At 36.9% G+C, this 22882-nt stretch overlaps 1 protein-coding gene across 1 annotated transcript in view; it reads right to left on the bottom strand.

Annotated features, from left to right (window-relative positions):
- The window catches only part of ABCA13 (ATP binding cassette subfamily A member 13), a 503527-nt gene that overhangs the window by 393788 nt on the left and 86857 nt on the right, over positions 1-22882 (bottom strand). Inside the window, exons 16-19 of the mRNA XM_033192140.1 lie at positions 18162-18276; positions 10714-15480; positions 7395-9221; positions 5834-5943 (exon numbers count right to left, since the gene is read on the bottom strand). Of these exons, the coding sequence (XP_033048031.1) occupies positions 5834-5943; positions 7395-9221; positions 10714-15480; positions 18162-18276 (6819 nt within the window). The remainder of the gene's footprint in view (positions 1-5833; positions 5944-7394; positions 9222-10713; positions 15481-18161; positions 18277-22882) is intronic.

The raw sequence follows: 22882 nt of genomic DNA, 5'->3' as shown, positions 1-22882 counted from the left end.
AATCTCAGCTGCCTCCACCTCTCGGCACTCATGCCCTGTCTCCCTCCTGTCTCCTCAAGGCCATCGGATACAAGGCACCACTTCTCCCTTCCTGAACCTATCTTTTAGAGCTCTGCCTCCAGACACCCACCTTTCCCAGGCTGAGCAGAGCCTCTCCATTCCCTGCTGTGTAGATGCCTGTGTGCTCACCTCCCTATGTGGTCGCCCACTGCACGGTAAATCCATCTGCACAAGATCTGCCACCACGAGCAACTTTTCTTATCACTGCCTTCCTGTCATTGTGGCACCTAGCACAGGGCTTTGCACTTCCTAGATGCTTGGTCGTGACAGAAAATAAAATACATTTTTAAAAGAAAGAAAATCTTTTTTTTAATTAAAGAAAAAATGTTATCCTGACTCTTAAATTATTAATAATAATTGTTTCTCAAAAGTCCTTTAGAAAAACAGTTCTGGGTCAGGCGTAGTGGCTCACACCTGTAATCCCAGCACTTTGGGAGGCCGAGGTGGGCGGATCATGAGGTCAGGAGATCAAGAGCATCCTGGCCAGTATGGTGAAACCCCATCTCTACTAAAAATACAAAAATTAGCCAGGTGTGGTGGCAGCTGCCTGTAATCCCAGCTTCTCAGGAGGCTGAGTCAGGAGAATTGCTTGAACCTGGGAGGCAGAGGTTGCAGTGAGCCGAGGTCGCACCGCTGCACTCCAGCCTGGTGACAGAGCAAGACTCTAAGAAAGAGAGAGAGAGAGAGAGAGAGAGAGAAAGGAAGGAAGGAAGGAAGGAAAGAAGGAAGGAAGGAAGGAAAGAAGGAAGGAAAAACTGTTCCAGCATATTACTAAGTGAAAGAAGCCATCTGAAAAGGCTACATATTATATGATTTTAACTCAGTGATGTGCTGGAAAAGACAAAAATTATGGAGACAATAAAATGATCCGTGGTTGCCAGGGGCTAGAGGGGAGGGAGGGATGAATGAGCAGAGCACAGAGGATCCTTCAGACAGTAAAACCCTGTGTGTTATACTATGACATTGGATGTACATCATTATACACTTGTCCTAACCCATAGAATGACAACACCAAGAGCGAAGCCCAACATGAACTGTGGACTTGGAACGATGCTGTGTCAGTGAGGGTTCATCAACTGTAACAAATGTCCCACTCTGATAATGAGGGAGGCTATGATGGGGAAGGGGGTATGTGGGAAATCTCTGCACCTTCGATTCAAGGTTGCTGTGAATATGAAACTACTCTAAAATATAAAATGTATTAATCAATAAAACAGTTTTCAACCACATAAAATGCAGAGTAGATACCATATACCCAAAGTCATGCTTTCCAGAAGCAACCCACCATGATGCCCTGTTTTTCTTTTCTCATTAATCTCATTTTACCAATTTCAAAGACAGATATCTTTATTGTAGGAAATGTAAAATATGTCTGTTAAGTACTCTCTTATTAAAATTTGAAATGAAGTTGATAATGTGCTGTTAAATATCACAGCACTTATCTTTAAGCATAAATACATCCTCTGGTCCAGGAAAGACACAACAATGTGTTTATAAGTTATGTTTTTCAAACCTAAAAGAGCAGAGAATGCACCCTGAAAAAGCTGACATAATGTATGGCATTAGGCAAGCTGTGGGCTGTGTCAGCCCCTTGCTTCCTCAATGTAAAATGAGGAACGTGGAGTCAACAGTGACCATGCCCAGCATTCCTGCAAGGTTAGGTCAGGGATGATATGATCATGGGATGCAGTGCTGGGCTGTCAGGCCATCTGGTCTCCATCTGCCTCACATCGAACACATCTTGAAGCCTGCCCTCAAAGTCACCACCCTCAAGAACACCTGACAACTGTCTTGACACTAGCAAGAGCTGGTTTTGAGCCTTGGCTCCTCCAACTTTCCCAGGTACCCTCTTTCTCCACCTCTCATTGCCTCTTCAAATCCCTGGCTCCAGCCCTTCCTACCTGCTATGGCGCCTCTTCTTGCCTCCGAGGACACATTCAGACCCACTCTGGCTTTCCAGATCTGCCAGCACTCTCCGGACCCCTTCCCTCTCCTCCCTTCAGCCCCATGGACCCTCTCAGGTCTCTTCAACTGGAAATGGGCTCTGACTGCTTCACTCTGAAACCCTGGGAAACTTACACTCACTCTCACTCTCTGGGCCTCAATTTGTCAATTAGGGAAACTGGAAGATGAAAGCAGCTGCCTACTGAGGTTCCTTCTGTTGTATGAGCTCTCCTGCAATTGTCCTTGGCATCCTTAAAGCATTAAATCAGGAGGAGGAAAGTGACAACTTTCCTACTGGAGATACTAAACTTAACTCTGTAATATGAAGAAAATAGAGTGCATTTTCAACAACAATAGTAATAACAGACCTGACTCTTCTTCCCTTTATATGATGGGAGAGGCACCCATGTTGGTCAATTCCACCCCATCCTTTTAACTTTGTGGGATCTGTCACTGCCCTCCTATTCTACAGGATGGAGTAACAATTCAATAAGGACAGTGGGGTGGCAGTTTAAATGTTAGTCATGCTTGAGTTTCCTTGAAATAAAATATAAAAATTAAAAATTAATTATCTGTTAGTAATGTAATCTCAAGTATGCTATATTAATTTAGCAGCTGCAACACAGAATGGCAAAATAAATATAAATTCATACATTAATGAATGTTTAATTCATTTAAAAACCATTACATTAGCTGACTGTGAAATGTCAAAATAATTATGTCTTCAAACATGGATGAATTCAATATGCCAGAGAAGCATTCAAGAATGAGGAAGAAGTTTGATTTGAATTTTACCTGAGCACAATTCCACATGCAGAAATCATGTACTGACCATCCTAACTTGTACTTAGATTGTAACATTTTAATGCTTTCTATTTGACAATAGAAAGCAATATTCCTAATCACCAATGTTCATAACATCTAATTAGAAATATAGATTATCTTAAAAAAATGCAAAATACACAGCAATTGGGGTTTCATTTTTAATCAGGCTTGTCTCACTTCTCCGTCTGTTTTTTACTTCTTTTCCATGTTTCTTAGACCCAATGACCAATCAATTCTTCTGTTCAAAGAACCATTTGTATTTCAAAAAAAGAGGTGAGTGAGCAGATTAGAACAAACCCTGTGATAGACAGTCCGTAAATCACCAATTTTTACTTACGAACTAGCTCTGTGAGCTGAGAAGTACTTTTCCCAATGGCAGGCAGGGAGATGCATCTCCAACTTGCAGGGCAGGGAAACTAGCATGTTCAAGGCATCTCCTAAGGGCAAGCCCCTTGGAGGTGACTCATTTTATTTAATCCTCTCACATAGGTTGAAATACGTGTTCCCTTATGTTTTGTTCAAGGCTCACAAAAACTCAGTAGCTACCCTGTGTCACTTAGCGTGAATCGAGGAACTCAGCCTGTTCAATGTCAAAGTGCCTGCTTCTTCCATTACACCACTTTTCACGACATCACTTGTTGTAACAGTCATGTTTAACTACGCCCTTGAAGACATTTGGAGCAATAAAGCCTTACCAGACATGACGGTGTGTAATCCTAAATGGTCTACCATGATAGTAAGGAAGCAGCCTTACAGACCACAAGTCCCAGCACACTAGCCTCAAGTCCATCAGTGATTGTGTAGATTAACTCAAATAGTGACAAGTGCCCAGCCTAGTGCCAGCCCTCATGCATTGACCTATCCAATCCTTCCACATTGATTGAATGCCTATCATATCTATGTCAGGATGTTTCCTAAACCCTGGGGAGATATAACGGTGAATATGGCAGACACACATCCTCACTGCGCAAGTCTCAGCTGAAATGTCCTTACCCAGAGCTACACTCCCAAGGTCTTCTCCTCTCCTCCACCCCTCACTCTCACCCTCATGGCCATACGTTAGCTTCTTTCTAGCACTTATCAATACAAAGAAGAATTCATCTTCTTTGAGTTTGTTTTGAAAAATGGATTTCACATACTGGATTTGTCCAAGGCTCACTTCTTCTCCATAACACTCCCCAGCAGATGCTGGTCCGTACTCCTGGCTCGCAGACTCAGTGGCCCATACCCACCAGTTAACCATCCTGGGGCCGGTGACCCTTCCTCTCTGATAGTGGATGTTGGGAATACGTCCACTGTGCTCCTTCCTGAGTAAACCAGACTCCTCTCTACAATATCCTCCCCAGGCCCCCACAGTTTGCTCAGTCTTACAACATAGGCCCAGAGTATGCCAACAGCCCACCCACTACTTCTCATTGCTGAGCACTCCCCTGTGAACAGTTTTCACATTTAGTAATTCCAGTGAAACATGACCTAAGTATAGAAGGGCTCCTGGCACTTATTCATTCATTTAACAAATGTCAATCAGCATTTCCCATGTTCTAATCCCCATGTGGCAGGTTTAGAGTGATCAATAGACAGGCACAGTCTTCGGGTCCTCACGACTGTAGAAGAGACACATGTTCATCATCAGAATAGCACATGTTGGTAAGAGCCATAACAGGGAGCTAAGGCCATGTGACCCCAGACAGGGTAGGTCAAGGAAAGCTTTCCAAAGGAAATAAGACTTAGTCTACAAATCATAATATAACAACCTGATAGTAATCTAAATAATAATAATGATCCAGGAGTAAATCAGGGGAAGGTATAAGAATGAACATGTGGATCAGATGAGCTGGGGGCAGGGAGTCTGGGCCAACTATGGTGGAGCTCACACAGGATATGGAGGTAAGCCCCACTCAGATGACCCCTCACTTTTCTCTTTTCCTCTCGATCTGATCGGATCCACCCTTAGCTTCCCCCTTTTCTCCTCGCTGCCCCTCCTCTTCTGGGCTTCGATTCATGTTGTCAAAACCCACTGCCATCAGCTAAGGCAGAGCACTCAGGCCCAATAGCCCACTGAGGGAACTCTGGGCAGCCCTGCTCAGGAGACTGGGCCAGAGGATGGCAGCACCTCTGTGCACCTGTGAATTACTTAAACAACTGTGGTCCATTCCATGGACTCAAGTGTGCTCTAAAATTCAACACTCACATTTTCAGAAAAGCCCTAAGATGATCCAGTTACCCTCTAAAGCGGCTCATGGGACTCTCCTTCAGCCGTGGCATGAAAAGGAGATTGCACTGAAATGTGCAGGAATGGATTTGGCAAGTATCATCTTAGTAGATGAATTAATTCATTTACAATATAGTCGCTATTGCTGGACACTGTGCTGAGTATTATGGAGACACAGAATTTAACAAGAGGCTGATCCTGTTCCCAGTAAGCTTACAGACTGTAGCAGGAAAAGAAGATACCAAAAACTATGATACCAGCAATAAGTGTCACGGCTGTAGGGAATTCAGGTTACTGCAGGGACTACTCAGCACCCATCAGGAAATGCACACAGAAGGTTATGACAGTTTCTATCTTCAAAAAATATTGACTGCAGCAGAGGGAGGAGACGTAAGAAAGAAGAAAGTACAGTACTGCATGTGATCAAAGTCTCTTCGAGGTCTTTGCCAGTAAAGGAGATGGGGGAACACTTCTGGACAAGATACCCCAGCTCTAGGCCACAGAGTATGGCTGTAGTTTAGGTCAAGGAGACAAGGGAAGCACATTCCATGAGCAAAGACAAAAAGACCAGAAAGCCCAGGAAAGGGGCAGGAAGGGGCTGTTCAATTTGGCTGGAGCAGAGACCCAGTGGTGGGAATGAGGTTGGGAGGGGCAGATTCCTTAAGGCCTGGTTGCCAGACTAAGACAGCTGTGCTTTGTTCTAAAAGAAACTCGATCTACTCATCTCTGACACCCGAGTTCTGAAAACTGGCACAGGGCAATTGCAGAGCACTTGTTATATGAGCAGCCCACCTGCAACGATGGTGAGCACATGTATGACCATCATCTTCACTTTCTGCAGGATGTCCGTGGCTTCTGAGGGCTTCACAGGCTGCTGGAAAACTTCACACATCTCAACAACACTTAGAAAAAATATATAAACAATGACATGAAAGGGTAAAAATGTGCATCCAATGTGCATTTCTACTGTGTAGGCTAAGTTATAACACACATGTAAGAACCTCCCTGTATAATCATATTTTCTTCGTAGGAACATAAGGAAACACAGATAACACAGTCTGGACCTTTAGAAAACTTTTGGTCTCCCAAATTAGTTCAAAGCATCAATTTTGTGGCCAATACACTTAATATTTGCTTTTCTTTCTTATTTTGGTCCATTCTTTTGAAATGCAAAGTTAAATTGTTGAAAGGGTGTCAAAACACAACCATACGAAGAGCTAAGGTGTAAACTTCCTCTGTGGAGAACTGAAAAATTTGAAGATAAAACCTGAGATTGGTGGAGAATGGGGTTGCCAGGACCACCTCAGCTCAAAAGATAATTCAGAGAAGAGCACTAAAGTCAAACAGGGTATAGTTGGGGATCAGAGCACTAAAATCAAGCAAAATATAGTTTCAGATCAGAAGCAAGGAGGAGATGAGGAAGGAAGCTCTGAAAACTAGCAGTCAAATTCCAAGGTAGCAATAGTTATTTGTGCCAGTGGCTACCTGTTTCACCAACTAAAGACATCTTTCCAACTCATAGAACATGACTGGATTCAGGGTACAGCTCTGTAGTAATAGAACCAACAGAAAATAAGTCAGCTTGCCTGGCAAATGAACCAAGGTTGACATGGCATCTCCAATCTACATGTAGGCCAGAGAGGAAGGCAGGGAGAAACAGAGACCAGGGACCACCCTAACAATATTGTCCCCAGAGAAAGGACAGGTAGGGACAGCTGCAGCATCTCTGGGACTCTGCACATCAAGAGGCACAGGGTCTCCAACCTAAGGCAAGAGACTGCTTCCAGGGCATGACAACTAGCAAGACTGGAGCTTTTAAGAACAGGTTTCTATTGACATAACATTCAGGGATGGGAGGGCTTGGAGGTGGATCAAACACGTGAAGTTTGGCAGAATCAAAAGAGGGCAGAAGCCAGCAACTGCCTGGCCCTTTCTTGTGGTTAGCTACAACTGGAGGCATAATTTTCTGTGAAGCAAGCAGCTTCATGTTCCTGTGTATATACTGAGTCATTGGACCCTTGGCTGCCAGAGGATATGAATAGAAAAATTGCTTATGCAGCTAGTCTTGGGACGAGTGAATAGAATAAGAGGTTTTTGCTTCTGAGAATAAAATAACTAACTTTTGAAATATTTTGAATAAATTATAATTATATTTGAATGCCAAATAATGAGTCAAATTGTGAAAAAAATGACTGGACCTGAATTGCTCTACGTTGAAGCCAACTTCAGAGTGTAAAGAAAGTTGAAGTCAAGAAACTACTTACCCTGGTTCAATGTAATTCCTGCACGGTTCTATTTTACAGTTACTGCGGTAGGGAAAAAAACAAAGTGAATTCGGCTTGCTTTTTATTACCTTTGATCTGTCAGTGGGATTTGTTGCCAGTATTTAGTCAATACAAATAATCCTCTCAGGTATTTCTCCAAACAGGAAAATGGTTTGAAACTACAAGGAAAGTCAATCATCTCTTTCTTGGTTCTCTCTTCTTTTTCTGATGTGACATTCTTTCCAGTGGTTGCTTTAATGAAAATCTCAAAAAGTGGCTGAAACAAAGTTCTTGTGGAAGTTGTCCATTCAGAGTTGTTAAACAGAAGCCCTTTCCTCCAGAGAGCTATTCTACTTAAAACATTATGGATTGCTTTTTCAAGTTGATGATGAGTTATATTCCAAATCAAAGGTATGTCAAAATATAAACTTTTACTCAAATCACCTTCATAGTCACTTTTAATTCCACTAGAGGCCTCTAAAACTCTTTCTATGGTTTTCAAAAGGTTATCTGGACGCTGAGTAAATGTCATCAACAGATTAGAAACATTCCAATTATCCTTCTTTAAGTTTTTCCAAAGAGCTTCTAAGGTGAGATCGATCACTATTTTCAAGATAGACCCTATTTCTGTGCTGTTTTGTGATAATATTTTATCCAAAAAAGGGATCTCTTCATGAATTATTTCCCATCTTTTATCTTGAGGGTCACTATGAGTGGAAATTGGATTAGGGTATAAGAAGTCCATTCGGTTGGTGATGTTATTTATAGGAACTAAGCAACCCAGAATTTCTTCCCATAAGTTGACAGAATCCATAGAAAATGTTTGAGTGTCATTGTTAAATGCTACCACAAGACTCTTCATATCTTCCAAGTTGATTTTCACAGATGTTAAAAATTCAGCAATTTCTTCCAAAATATCAGAAAAGTCCTTAGATTGGTTCATATATGACAGCATGCTAGGTGACATACTGAAAATATCAGAGTTTGATGATATATAAGGTTCGACCCCTATCATTTTAAAGGCCAAGTCAAGAAATGGCACCAACAAATCATTTATCTTTTCAAATGTGAAATGATCTATTTTTTTCAAAGTAGCTATTTCTTTCACAAGATTTTGAACACTTTGTTGCATGATGGAATAGAGAGTGACAAAGAATTTCACACTGTCCTTGGTATTAGAGACAAAATGAGTTTTAAAAACTGTGGCCATCTTCCCTGAAACTTTCTTGACCAGCTTAAGAAGTTTCACAATGGAGTCCACTGATGTGGCAAGATCTCTCAGGTCAGCACTGTCATTCAACAGCATGACCAGAGTCCCAGACATTTCTAAGAGGGGTTCTGGGACATGACTTTCTTCACCAGCTCTTGAAAGAGGACCAAGTAATCTCTTAGTAAGTTCTAATGTTGCTCTGTTTCTTAGAGGGAATGAATTATTTATAAAGAAAAGCAAATCCGTTAGATTAGCAAGTATAACTTCTTGGAGGGTAGGATACGAAACATAGAAGTCCTTATTAGGAGCATTTAAAATTGTATCCAGAAGCCTTGCCATCTCTGTTGAACATTCTCTTACAAGGTGAAGAGCTGCCCTAAGATCCTGATTGAGTTTGAAGAGGTCCCCAGACGTATTCCCATGGAAAAACAACTGACTCACCACTGTGAAAAAGTCTGTAGTATTTTCAGTCCCATTTTTCATTGGCGTTTCCCTGAGAAGGGCATTAAATAAATCTTGCATGAACGTCAGTCCTTGATGACTATCAAAATAAAATTCTCCATTGTCTAATATAAGTGAACTTTTTATTAGGTGATATATAGTCTCCTTTAAACTTGAAAAAATGTTCATCAATCTGTCTTCTTTCATCACGGCAAGAAATTGATCCAGTTTCAGAACTTCTAGAATTTTATCTTTTGGGACAAAACTGTAAATATATATACATATATACTTTTAATTTTATTTTTAATACATTAACAGTGGAAATATTAAGATATATAGTGATTTATATTATTTTATTTGTTTTATACTAGCATCATGGGAGGATAATACTGAGCAAAAGATGACATGCTAAAATAATTTCAGATGAAACTCAATATTTTGTTGCCAAGTAATGAAAACAGTGAGGAATTTCATGAACAAATTCTATTACAGTTCTTTGAACCTGGCAACTTAAAAAGCCACATAATTTTGCTTACGAAAAAGGTTAAAATGGCTTTTACTTAGGAAAGACGGTAAAATGACTACAATGTGATTCTTGATGTAAGAGATAAGTCTCTGAAAAGTGGTTAGCATGTTTATACTTTTGTGAGCCTGAGAAGTACTAGCAAATTGCTTAGACAGATGTATCAATGTGACTAGGCTGAATAATAGCCCCAGAAGTCCCTTTTTTGTATGTTTCTCATCTGGGTGGGCCATAGGGGAGATTCCCTCATGAGAGATGGAGGATAGATGGGAGTTATAGCCATTGTGTAATATAAATACATCTTCTCCCAGCTATTCAATCAAACACTAATCTAGAGCAGATGGAGTTAAAATTCCTGATCAGTTAACTTTAAATTAGTCAGAAGGGATACTGTCCTGAGTGGGCAGGAAAACTCTGAAAGAGGGCGTAGAACCTCTGTAACTTAGAGGCACAAAACCACTGCTGGGTATTCATAGTCAGTGGCTCTCCCTTCCCCGGACTTCCTTCCTGACCGCCTGTGGACAAGGAGCTTTCACTCATGCCCGCGGCGCCCCTGCCTGCTGTGGGCCTCCCTTCCTGACAGTCGGCCCTACTGATTGCAGACTTACTTAGCCAGCCCCCAAAATTGTGTAAGCTAATTTCCTTGGATTAAATCCTTTGATGGTTTTTGTTACTCTGATTGAAACTTGACTAAAGCAGACATCATGGAATAGATTGGAATTTCCCTCCAGTCTTTTCACTGGCAAACTTCAAATGAGATTTTTGAAGATATATGAAAAAAAGATAATGTGACTATCACTTTTTATGTCTCTAAATGCAAGCATCACAGTAGATTCATTGGGTTGAGAATATTTAAGTCCCTAGTTGGTGATTAGACAGTTAGTATAGCAATTCAAATTATGGCAATCCTGTATATGCACGTACAGCTATGAAAACTAATTTTTCAGATCCATACAAAACGGAAATCATAATTGTTTTCATAATCTAAAAATGTAAGAATAATATGTGATTAATTACCCTGGACTAGGTTTATATTTTACTAGTTAGATGACAGTAACCAAAATTCTTCTACGTTGATATTTTGATAAAATACTTATTAAGACAAATTTACTTCAAAGATATTTCAAAAGTATTAGATACAAATACTCTTTTTGACATGCCTATACTCCAGAAAATAAAGTAGTTTGAGATATATCACAACTGCATATACGACACAAAGCAAAAGTAGACTCACCTCATCTCTGCAATAACATCTTTGTGGAAATCTTTCAGCAGAAGAGATATTTTGTTCTCAGAATCTTCCTTTACCAAAAGGGAGAAGAATGTTTTCAAAAGCTGTTCCATGAAATCTACCATGCTTCTCAGAGAGAGAACTGTTCTCCTACTAGTTTCTGACTGCATACGGTTCAAGATAAGGTTAATGAAATTCATTATTTGAAGGTCAGTATCACTTAAGTTCCAAGCTGCTTCTTGAGAATTCCCAGCTAAGTTATTGATTGAATTAATTAGGATGTTTTCAAAAAGCAACTGAACACCTGAGAAATTAGTCAGCTGTTCTTGATTTAGCAGAGGAGTAAGAAAGGCAACATCAAAATTGCCTTCTCTAGATATATTTTTTAAAGAGCCCCAAAAAGTAGTAATAGCTTTGGTTAACAAAGCTATATCTTCAGTTGAGCTCTCATTGGTCACAGGAATGAATAGTGTTTCTATCATTCTGGAGTAATCCTCATCTGCATATTCCTGAAGCCAGTTTTTTGTGACCAATAGAAAATCTTCAATAATTTCTAATGTTTTCAGTGACTGTGAATCCAGGATCTCCAGGAAACGGGCAAATTGCAAAGTAATGTTTTGAAGAGCCACTGAATTTATACTTTTGATATCTTTGTTCATTTCAGAGAGCAGGTGTCTGACTCTAAAATCTTGGGTTAGGTCTTTCACGATTTGTTGAAACTCAGGCCATAGTTCTTCAAAGTTGTAAGTTGTTTCACTCTTTTCAATAAAATTTGATAATGCTTCTGAACTGCTACCTGTGAGATTTGCATTCAGGAGCATCATAAATGAAGAGAGTAGATTATGAGTACTTTTTTCTAGGCTCCAGTCTTCAGAAATCAATTGTATTGTCCTTTCCAAATTTGAGGAAATAGTATTTTGAACAGATGTCTCTGTGTCTTCATTAACGTTAAGGATCTTGTTTAAACTAGCTAGTCTGTAAAGAATATTTTCACCTGATGTAACTTTTGTAAGGTTGACATTTTTAAGTTTTTCTATGATTTGCAAAGCAACTTGCTTTATGGGACCACTAGGACAAAGTCCAGAGATGCTATCCCTAGTTTGATTTATTGAAGGTGGGACAAATGGTAATATCTTATGCCAAAATTTCTGCACAGTTTTCACAAGAGAAATGTTAACATGGAAGACGTCAGCGAGTTCCAGAAGAATAGAATTCCAGTCCACTAATTCATGAATTATGCAGACCACTTTCCTATTTATTTCCATTCGGGAGCTTTCATTTGAACATGGTGAATCTTCACCTTGGGGAGACAGGTGGAGATGATGGAGTATACTGGCCACTTTGCCATAAAAGGAAGAAGACATGAGCCCATGGACACTGCAGGGGTCTACCTTTGAATTCTGCTGAAATCCAGAATTTGTGTGATTCCAGCACCAAACCACAGGAAAACAAGTTAAAGTCTCTGAAACAATATTTGGCTTATCCGATATTAATTCAATTATATCCAAAAGAATTTTTATCACAATTGTGAAGTCTTCCTTGGTGATATCTGAAATGGTTATGCCATGAAGGAGTATGAAGCTGTAGACATCCTTGAGACCTTCAGTGATGTTTTTACCAAGTACTCCCTGCAGGAGCCTTACAGCATGAGGAAGCACATAGTACACATCTACCATAGCATCCACAACATCTTTAGGAAACAGGCGTGAGAGCTGCAGCAGGTGATTAACATTCCAAGAATGCAAGCTGTCTACAAATTTTTTCATCAAGTCAACAAGCAAGTTGACCCCTAAGTTGCCAGTTCTCACACTACTGATATTTTTAAAGAAATCCACTAGGCTTGCACTAATTTGTTCAAGTTGATCCACTAAAATGTCTATGTCTGCCTTCTTAAGAGTACGCATGACAGAGGTTACCTTCTTCAAAACTTGCATATAACCTGCATTTTGCGTACTAATGTGATGAACTGCAGGCATTAAGGAGTTGAAGACATCCCTCATCAGTTGAATCCCAAGACCCATAGCTTTCATTATTTCAGGTGAAATTATTTTTGGTGAATTTTGGAGGTCATGAGATAAGTTGAAGGCAAGGTAACTAGCTAAATGATAAATGGAATTGCCTACACTGTTTAAATCTTTTTCTTTTGGACTGGTGGCAAACATGTTTAACAAGTTTCCAGTTTTAGAAGAGGAATTATTTTCCAGGATGTTAGAGTAAATACCTCTTACAAGCTTCTGAAATTCCTTCCCCAGTGTTATTAAATGAATCCAAATATTCTGAAACTGATTAGGAATTTCATCTGACATTTCTATTGGTCTTAGAATTAATTCAGTAAAATATTTCCAATTGGATTGAGATGCAAAATCAAAGTCTGTTGTTAAATTGTTGATGCTCATCCTTACTTGCTTTGTAGAATCATTTAAAAGAGCTAATAAAATCTCAAATTTAGGTATCTTCTCTTTTTCAAAGACTGTAGTAAGTACAATATTTAGAAAGTCAGTTACGTCTTTCAAGTAAATATTTACACAATTTATATGTGAGCCATTTGATGAACACTTAACATTTAACACCCAAGTTACAATTTTCAATATAGAGTTGATTTTCTTTTCTATATGTCTGAAATTCCCCAAAATATTTTGAAGATGGCCTTGTGAAAAACTGGAGTTAGACACCAAATACAAATGATTTATGACATCTAACCACACAGTGCATCCTTTGAGCCTGCTAATTGTGCTCTCAGAGGAAAATGTGGAATTTATCATGTCTAGAATACGTAACATCCTCTGTGAGGTATTTACATATAAAAAGCCATCTTCTAAAATAAACTCAGTAACATTTTGGAAAATATCAGCACAGGAAAACAAATCTCGATCATGTGATACATTTCTAAGAAATACTATTGCTTCTCTTAGCTCAGTGATGATATTTTCAAATTTTTCTCCATAATTTGTGAGATTATTTGAAAGAAAGTCATTTATCGAATCTACATTTCTGTCTATATTTTCTGAGGTACTGCTAAACTCAATGAAAACTTTGAGCAGAGAATTTAAAAACTCTCTGCTTGTACTTGCGTTGAATGGAAATGTCTTCATCTGATGCAGGGCAGTTTCCATGGTGAAAAGGGATTTCTCCACTGGCTCCAAGTTAAGTTTTTTTACTGAAACTAACGCATTACCTAAAGCTACCAAAAAATTTCTGAGATCCAGGAAGTCCTCCCAATCATGGAAGTCATTGGCTTGAGTTACATTTTTAAACAAATTTAATATGAGTCTAGCAACATTATGTGTGGGAAATATTCCCTGGCAGCTTTTGGAGACTTTCACATGATTTTCCAATTCATCCAAAAGCTGAGTGAAACCATGATGAAGAGATGTGAAAACATTCAGGTCAAACTTAAATAATTGAGATATGCTTTCCCAGATTTCAGTCCACATTTGAAGCCATGAAACGGTACAGTGAATGGACATAAACTTGTTGAACACACTGACATTTGTTGAGAGGTTTGAAAAAAAATATGCCAATGGAAAAACAAATAAAGCCTCCTCACTTGTTGAATAATTTACGGAAGAAATGTGTTTATTGTCCGAAATCAAGCACTCATTATCGAATAGGCCTTCTACTGAACTGCTGAAGAATTGGCTCATGTATTGAAATAAAGAAAGACGAAAATCTTCATCAATTATGAGCAGCTGTTTGAGGCCTGTCAAAGTAGTGTGGATCACTTCCAGTTCTTGGCCCTCTGTAGACATGAAGGATCGGGCTTGAAGCTCCAAAAAGTTAAAAATTGAAAGCAATTGCTGACAATAAGATACATTAGAAATTCCCCCAAGAACCTCTGCTGCCTTAAATAAAAACGCAAATGCTTTACTGATGTTTTGGAAATTAAATTGTTTTATGATATCCAAAATGTGTTTTGAGATTTGTGTAAGGAACGTCAGCGAAGAGCCTCTACTCTGAGTATTCAAAAATTCATAAATGTATTGGTAAAATGAAGAATAAATTTGCAGAAGTAAAGCTGAATCCTTGTCCTGAAAGACATTTAGGTATTTTTGAGTCAAAATTTTATCAACTTCTTGTTTTTGAGGTTCAGAAAGGGCTGAGAAAAAATCAGATGCATTCCTGATAGTGTAGATGATGTTCAGAGCTTCTGAGACCTCTCCCTCCTCCAAAAATCCAAATTCATGGAGACTCTTTATTATAGTCTCACTTAGACGTACAAAATCTATGTTCATAGCTGATGATTCAGGCCAATCTGAATGGAACAACTGGGAAAAGTTAAAACTTGTACTCAGAATCTCATTTTCTGGAACAGAAGAATTTAAAAGTGTAAAGAAGTTTTCCAGTTTAGCTCTTTTTCCTTTTGAAATGCTGTAGACCCATAATTCTAGTAATCTGGGATTAATTTCAAAAAGTACTAATTCCATGAATCTCAAAAGATTTTTTGGTTCCTTCCTTATCCAGTGACTTTCGAGAGTTCCCATTTTCCAGCTCACTTCTTTGCCAAATTCCAAGAGTTTCTGAGCATCAGTGGCAGATGGGTCTCTCTTTAAACTTTTCAAATGATTTGTCCACAGAGAATTTATATTCAGAATATCCTCCATAAGAGATGGGAGGTGATGGAAATTGGGAACGATGGAGGAGTCAAAAAGATTAGGCAACAATAATTTCTCAAAAAATTCCACAAATGATAAAAGAAAGTTCATTTGTTCATCCTCAAGGGTGTGCAACTTCTTTTCCATCATTAGAAGGTGCTTTGTGAAATTTAAAGCCCTGTAATATTAGTAGAATTATTTTAGTATAAAATAAAAAATAAATGTGATTTATCAAATTTTCAAGTTAATACTCATTTATTGATAGTAAAACACAAATGAGACATTTAATAGACAACATGTTTTTCAACAGAAATTAAACTAATGTGAGCATTTGAAAGTGTTTTAGAAATCCACAATGAAGTTATATACATTTAGCTTAAAATGTTTCCTACCACCAAAAAGAATGCATTCTTAATTATTTTCCCCTGGCATATTTAACAATAATATGTATGATTATTAAAGACAAGTTTACTATTTTTGTCAGAAGAATCCTAGGATTTAATTCCATTTCAAAATGTCTTAGCATATAAAGGTAGTACAAACAGTGGAGTGCATTAGAAACTACGCCTGTATGGTTTAAGGAAGGTGTGGGGATTCCCTGTCCTGGAAGGCAATTCCAGTGCTCTTTCAATAATACTATATACATCCTACTGTTAGAAACTCATTATTATATATGGGGTAATTTATCTCCAGGTGTTTAATTTTAAAATACAGAGTTCTCAGAAGAGCAACTCAGTCACTGTGAGTCCCCTCTTGTAATAGAAACCCACACTTGCAGAACTAACTTCTACTGACTCAGAAGTTACAGATCCACTTTTGACATTCTTGGGGTTACATGTGTTTCAGAATTCAGGATGTTCATCCTTTAGAAACGCAACATGGTACAGGTATCAGATATGTATTCATGCATCTCAGTGAGGGCTGGGGCAGCCCTGATCATCAACATATTAACACTTCGGCAGTGAGACCTGTGAATGATCTTGCGGCGCAAGAAAATACTCTTGAAACTGCTTCACATCAGTTCATGCTAAATCTCTGCTGAATGAGCTGTGATGTCAACCATAAGAAAAGCCTCTATTTTCAGACTCTGTAAGAGTTCAGAATTGTGGGTAAGGAATTTTTGACCTTTATTGGCTATTTATGCCTTAAAGGGTAAATTACTTTCGAAGTTTTTTAACCCTCTGCTCCTGTTGTATAACACACTCTCTGACATAGAACAGACATAAGACCTATCATAGGCAAAATGCTGTTTACCTCCCTGATAGCTGACACCTGAGCACCCCACACAAAAAATATAGGCTTAATTTAGTTAGTTGTTATTTTTAGGACAGAATGACTTCTTTGAAATAATTCCTTGGGGGAAAAAAAAAATTCCATCCGGAAAGGGAAAGTTCTATTAGGAATTCAACATAAACTTTGCCTAAATCCAGCCCTCCCTAAGAATAGATGCTTAATTATCATCCAAGTCATTGTGCCTTGATAGAGGAGAAATGGAAGTGAGAGGGTTATGGAGTAGCAATAGAATAATAAATTGAAGTAGAAGTAGTACTACTAATAGTATTATTGCCACATGTTTTTATATTACTTTGGTAATTTAGCTTATAAAGCACTTTCACTACTACAATCTTAGTTAATTCCTACAACAGCCTTTTGAAGTATACGTCATTATTTCCTTTTCATGAAAAAAGAAACTTTTTACTTTTTTTAATTGGCAGATTCAAGCTGTTATTATGTGGCATGACTAGGAGACCACCCAGATTTTGTCATTTCAAGTTCAGCTTTGTTAATATAAATTGTGCTTAATGTTCAATGATTTTTCATTCATTAAATCAACATCTAATTATCTACTACTATCCATGATGAAAGACACTGTGCCAACTGCTATGGGTCTACAAATATAAAGTTAAATGTGTCCTTGTGCACAATAGACTAGTTTTGTGCTGGTTTTCCAGGGCTGTTAAATTTTTGAGGCTCTCAGGAAAGAGGAATTAAAAATCTGACATAGGCAAGGAATTGGTTCTCTAGAGAGTCCATCCCATTGTCCTTTCCTCTGTTCCTACTAATAGCTGGGCTTAACAAGTTCCATAGGAATGACTAATCCCCATTCTAGACAGATACAGCAGAATCATTCTCCAACTTTGGTGTGCGCTGGAACCACCTATAGAATGTGTGAAATATACAGAAACCTGGGTCCCGTACACAGAGTAAAATTTCCTATGTCTGGAGCAAGGGGCAAGCATTTTTATTTTTAGCGATCTTCACAGATTTAATCCATTCTCAAATTTGAGAATTACTGCTCTCATGCAAAACATCCCTCCCGTCGTGTTCCAACACACCCCACAAATAACAGAGTATACCTTTAAACTAGACAAACTGTTCATAACCATACATAAAAATCTGCATTTCAATACATGTGCTGAAATAGGACAGCAGAAAATAGTCTGACAAATTTAGTTCCAAAGACCACTTCTCCCTCCCAGAAGTCTTTGAAACTAACAGAATCTATAGTATTGATTTCCTGTTTAAACTCTAGGCAATTAGCTAAGACAATTTTTCAAAAACAAATACCTTATTTTTGGAGCATGTATTACAAATCATGTTATTATTGAAGGAAAATCTTCTTACTACAATCTGTATTTCCTTTCAAAATCCATTGAGTCGTACATTCTATTAAGCAACTTGAAACTTGAGTCACACATTCTATTAAAGAAATATTTATTGAACAGCTCACATGAAAGATTGTGTCAATATCTAAATCAGGCTCATAAATTTTAAAGAATGTATATCCTATAACTAGGTCTTGATTATCTTCAGATGATAATTAAATCAAGACCTAGAAGTTGAATTCTGATAACTTACCTGGATATGGAAGCTGTTGGAGACTTGAGTAAGTTATTCAAAAATTGAAAATAATTATCACTGATGATTTTCCAATCCATGTTTTCTTCAAAACAAGGAGATTCCTCAGGAAAAGCTAAATAAAAAGACATTTCCTACATTATTTATAAACTGGTTATAAGAGACAAATCTAAAAAAGTAAAAAATGCTAGAGTAGTTCACCTAATATGGTCGAAAATGTTTTTTTTAAAAAAAAAGGACAATTAGGAATCTTTCTAATTTGACTTGTGCTTCCAGACAAGATGAAGTACTAACCACTGGCCATCGAGCAATGTAAGACACTGATCCAGGAAAGGCAGTAAATAACAGGCGAGACCTATGATTATACCAGCTTGCTGCTTTAAGACAGAGTCCAGGCCATGGCACAGGAAGGAGAACTGAGCCAGAGTTCAGTGGACATGCTGATTTGGGAAAAAGCTTAGACTCTGAAAAACAGCTAGAAACCACAGGACCGAGTGCCAGAGAAGACTGCACAAGGCAACGAAATTGGCAGCGTGCTTCTCTCAACTATTCAGATGAGTAATAATCAACACATGCATTTGAGGAAACTACCTGAGACCATGGAAAAAATACCCAAAAGAATTAAAGGTGGCCAGGTGCGCTGGCTCATGCCTGTAATCCCAGCACTTTGGGAGGCTGAGGCAGATGGATCACCTGAGGTCAAGAGTTCAAGACGAGTCTGGCCAACATAGTGAAACCCCATCTCTACTAAAAATACAAAAAAATTAGCCGGGTGTGCTGGCGGGCGCCTGTGATCCTAGCTACTTGGGAGGCTGAGACCGGAGAATTGTTTGAACCTGGGAGGCGGAGATTGCAGTGAGCTGAGATCACGCCACTGCACTCCAGCCTGGGTGACAAGAGTGAGACTGTCTCAAAAAAATAAATAAATAAATAATAATAAATAATTTTTTTAAAAAAAAAGGATTAAAGGTAACAGTGTCTGGTGGTCAGAACTAGGAATATACTTTGTTTCTATCAGCCAGCTTGAAATAATCCATAATTCATTAGTCATTGAGTACAGTACAAAAAAAGGATCTTGCTTCAGGAGTGGGAAGTATTTATAATCAGACTGAGCACTTTGCCAGTCCTGTCTAACAAATCTTAAAAATGAGATCCTGAAGAATCAAATTATTTCAAGCAATTTGTTTCCAGATTATTTATAGGCATGCAAGAATAATTAGCACAAAACAACGTTAAAATTTGTAATATTTGGAATTCAATAAAAAACTATCAGGCATGTAAAGAAGCAGAAAAATATGACCCATAATAAAGAGAAAAATTAATCATCAAAAATGACAGCAATTATAGAACTAGCAGAAAAGAACATGAATCACATAAAATGTTTATGTTATTTAGTTCATACTATTAGGTTGATGCAAAAGTGTATGGCAAATCTATTTAAAAGCAATTACTTTTACACCAACCTAATAATATATAATTTACATGATCAAAAAAACGCACAGTTTGTAAGATTGGATAAAACAAGATCCAATTGTATGCTACATGCAAGAAATGCACTTGAAATGTAAGGACATAAACAAGTCACAAGTAAAAGGATGGAAAAGGCATACCACCCTAACACTAATCAAAAGAAAGCTATCAAAGTAGGTTTCAGATGATAACATAATTATCATCTCATGATGATAAAAGTATCAATCAAGAACATATAACAATTCTAAATGTTTGTGACCATTACAACAGAGCTTCACAACACATGAAACAAAAACTAATAGAAATCTAAGAAGAAATGGAAAAATGTGCAATTATAGTCAAGAGATTTCAAAGCTGCTCAAGACAAAATATCAGTAAGGATGCAGAAGATCTGTACAATACTAGCAAGCAACTTGATGTAATTGTTGTTTCTAAAAAAACTGCCACCCAACAACAACATAATACATATTCTTCTCCAGTGCATATAGAGCATTTATAAAGGTAGATCATTTTCCAGACCATAAAGCAAGTCCCAATAAATTTAACAGGATTAAAGTCCTACGAAGAATGTTCACTGGTTAAAATGAAATTAAAGTGGAAATCAATAACAGAAATATTTCTTGAAAATCCCAAATATTTGAAAAATAACAACACTTCTAAATAACTCAGAGACAAAAAAAGAAATCAAAAGAAAACACAGAAAGTACTTTGAACTGAATGAAAATGAAAGTACAACATGCCAGTATTTGTGGGATGCCTCTAAAAAAAGTATTTAGGGGAAAATGTATACCGCTAAACACCTATATTAGAAAACAAAATGGTCTCAAATTGATGACCTCATCTCCCATGCAAAGCAATTAGAAGAGTCAGTTAAACCAAAACTAAGTAGAAAAAAGAAAGAAGAGTGGAAATCAAGGAAGTAAAAATAAAAACATTCAAGAAAAATGAATGAAATCAAAGGCTGGTTGTTTGAGAAGATCAATAATAAGACTGATATGCCTCTAGGCAGAGTAATCAAGAAAAAACAGTACTAGTTATCAATATCGGCTATGAGAAAGGTGCCGTTACCACAGATTCTATACAAATTAAGAGAATAATAATAGAATACAGATTTTAAAAAAAACCCTTATGATACTAAATTGAACAACTTGAATAGCCCTAACCTATATTAAAAATTGAATTTGTAATTAAATACTTTCTAATAAAGAATCCTAAAAGCCTAGATGGTTTTATTAGTGAATTCTACCAAACATTTAAGTGAGAAATAATACCCATCCAACACAAACTCTTCCAGAAAATTGAGACTAAGAGACTACTTCTGAACTAATTCTATGAGGTTATGATTAACTATCAATATAAGACAAAGACAAACTAAGAAAAGACTACTAAAGACCACTGTCCTTCATAAAAACTGATTCAAAATGTAAACAAAATTTTGACAAATTAAATCCAATAACAGAAAAAATGTAATTATTTTGATCAAGTAGAGTTTATCTCAGTTATGCAAGGTTAATTAGGTAACATTTAAAAAATTAATGCAATTTACTATATGACTAGAATTTTTTTAAAAACTAAATTCAAAAAAATTTTTTTAATTATCTCAATAGATGCAGAAAAACATTTGACAAATCTGACATCTATTTCTGATTAAAAACTCTTGCCAAACTAGGAATAAAATAAAACTTCCCTAACCTAATAAAAAGTATCTATGAAAACCTATAGCTAACATTATACTCAATTGCCAAAGATTAAATGCTCCTCTTCCAGGATCAAGGAAAAGACAAAGATGTTACCTTTCATCATTTCTATTCCATATTATACTAGAAGTTATAGCCAGTGTAGTAAGAATAAATAAAAGACATACAAAAACAATTAAACCATGTTTATTCACAGATAACATGATTTATAGACAATCTGATGAAATCTATAAAAATACTAAAAAGTAAATTTAGCACGTTTGCAGGATACAAGATGAATATACAAAAATTAAATGCATATTTATATATACATTTATATGAGCAACAAATTACTGAAGATTGAAATTTTTAAGAATCAAACAATTTATAAAAGCACTAAAAGTATTAAAATCTTAGGAATAAATCTGAAAAAAAGACGTGAAAGACTTTTAGAATGAAAACTACAAAGATTTGTTAAGGAAAAACAAAGAAGACAAAATAAATGGAGAGAGATATACCATGAGCTAGAACACTGAAAATAATTAAAAAGTTAATTCTCCCTTAATTCATCTATAAATTCAATTCAATCCTGGTTAAAATTCCAGCATAATTTTGAGAAACTGACAAGCAGATTCTAAAATTCATATGGAAAGGCAAATTGACCTAGAACAACTGAAAACAATTTTTTTTAAAAAAAAGAACAAAATTAAAGATCTAATACTACCTGAATTTAAGCTTTACTATAAAGCTATGATAACCAAGATAGTTAATTTTGGTATAAATATAGACAAATAGATCACCGGGATAAAATAGAGAGTTCCGAAAAAGACCCACATATTCATACAACTACTTTTTGGGAAAAATACCAATGTAATTCAATGGAAAAAGAATAGCCTTCATAAGAAATTTTGCTGAAGCAATTAGGTCCCCTTATACAAAAGTAATCATCATAAACTTCAGTATATGCCTACACCACATACAAAAATTAACAAAAAATGAATTATAGACCTAAATTTAGGACATAAATCTATTAAACTTATAGAAAAAATACATAGGCAAAAATCTTTGCAACCTTGTGAGTTAGCAAAGGTTTCTTAGCTACAACACCAAAAGCAGGATCTGTTAAGAAAACAAAACAAAAAAAAAACCGAAATATCATCAAAATTAAAATTCTGCTCCTGGATTACTTTGTTAAGAAGAATGAAAAGACAATCCAGAGGCTGGGAGAAAATATTCGCAAAGCATATGTCTGATAAAGAGTTTGTATCCTATATATACAGGAAAATTATAAACTGAATAGTAAACAAATAACCCAGTTTAAAAAGTAGGAAAGATTTGAATATACAATTTATGGACAAAGATACGATGGTATATAAGTCCATGAAAAGATAGGTGTTCAAAATTATTACTCATATAAACAAAACACACCTATTAGAATGATTAAAATGTAAAAGACTGATCATACCAAGTGTTGGTAAGAAAATGGAGGTATTTTAACTCTCATGAACTGCCAATGGGAGTGTAAAAGAGTACAACAACTTTAAAAAACAGTTTGTGAGTTTTGTAAAAGTCTAA

Source organism: Trachypithecus francoisi, unplaced genomic scaffold (genome assembly GCF_009764315.1).
Source record: "Trachypithecus francoisi isolate TF-2019V2 unplaced genomic scaffold, Tfra_2.0 Lachesis_group4, whole genome shotgun sequence".
Lineage (NCBI taxonomy): Eukaryota > Metazoa > Chordata > Mammalia > Primates > Cercopithecidae > Trachypithecus > Trachypithecus francoisi.
Note: the sequence above shows the minus strand (reverse complement) of the source record. Positions and strands in the feature narration are given on the sequence as shown.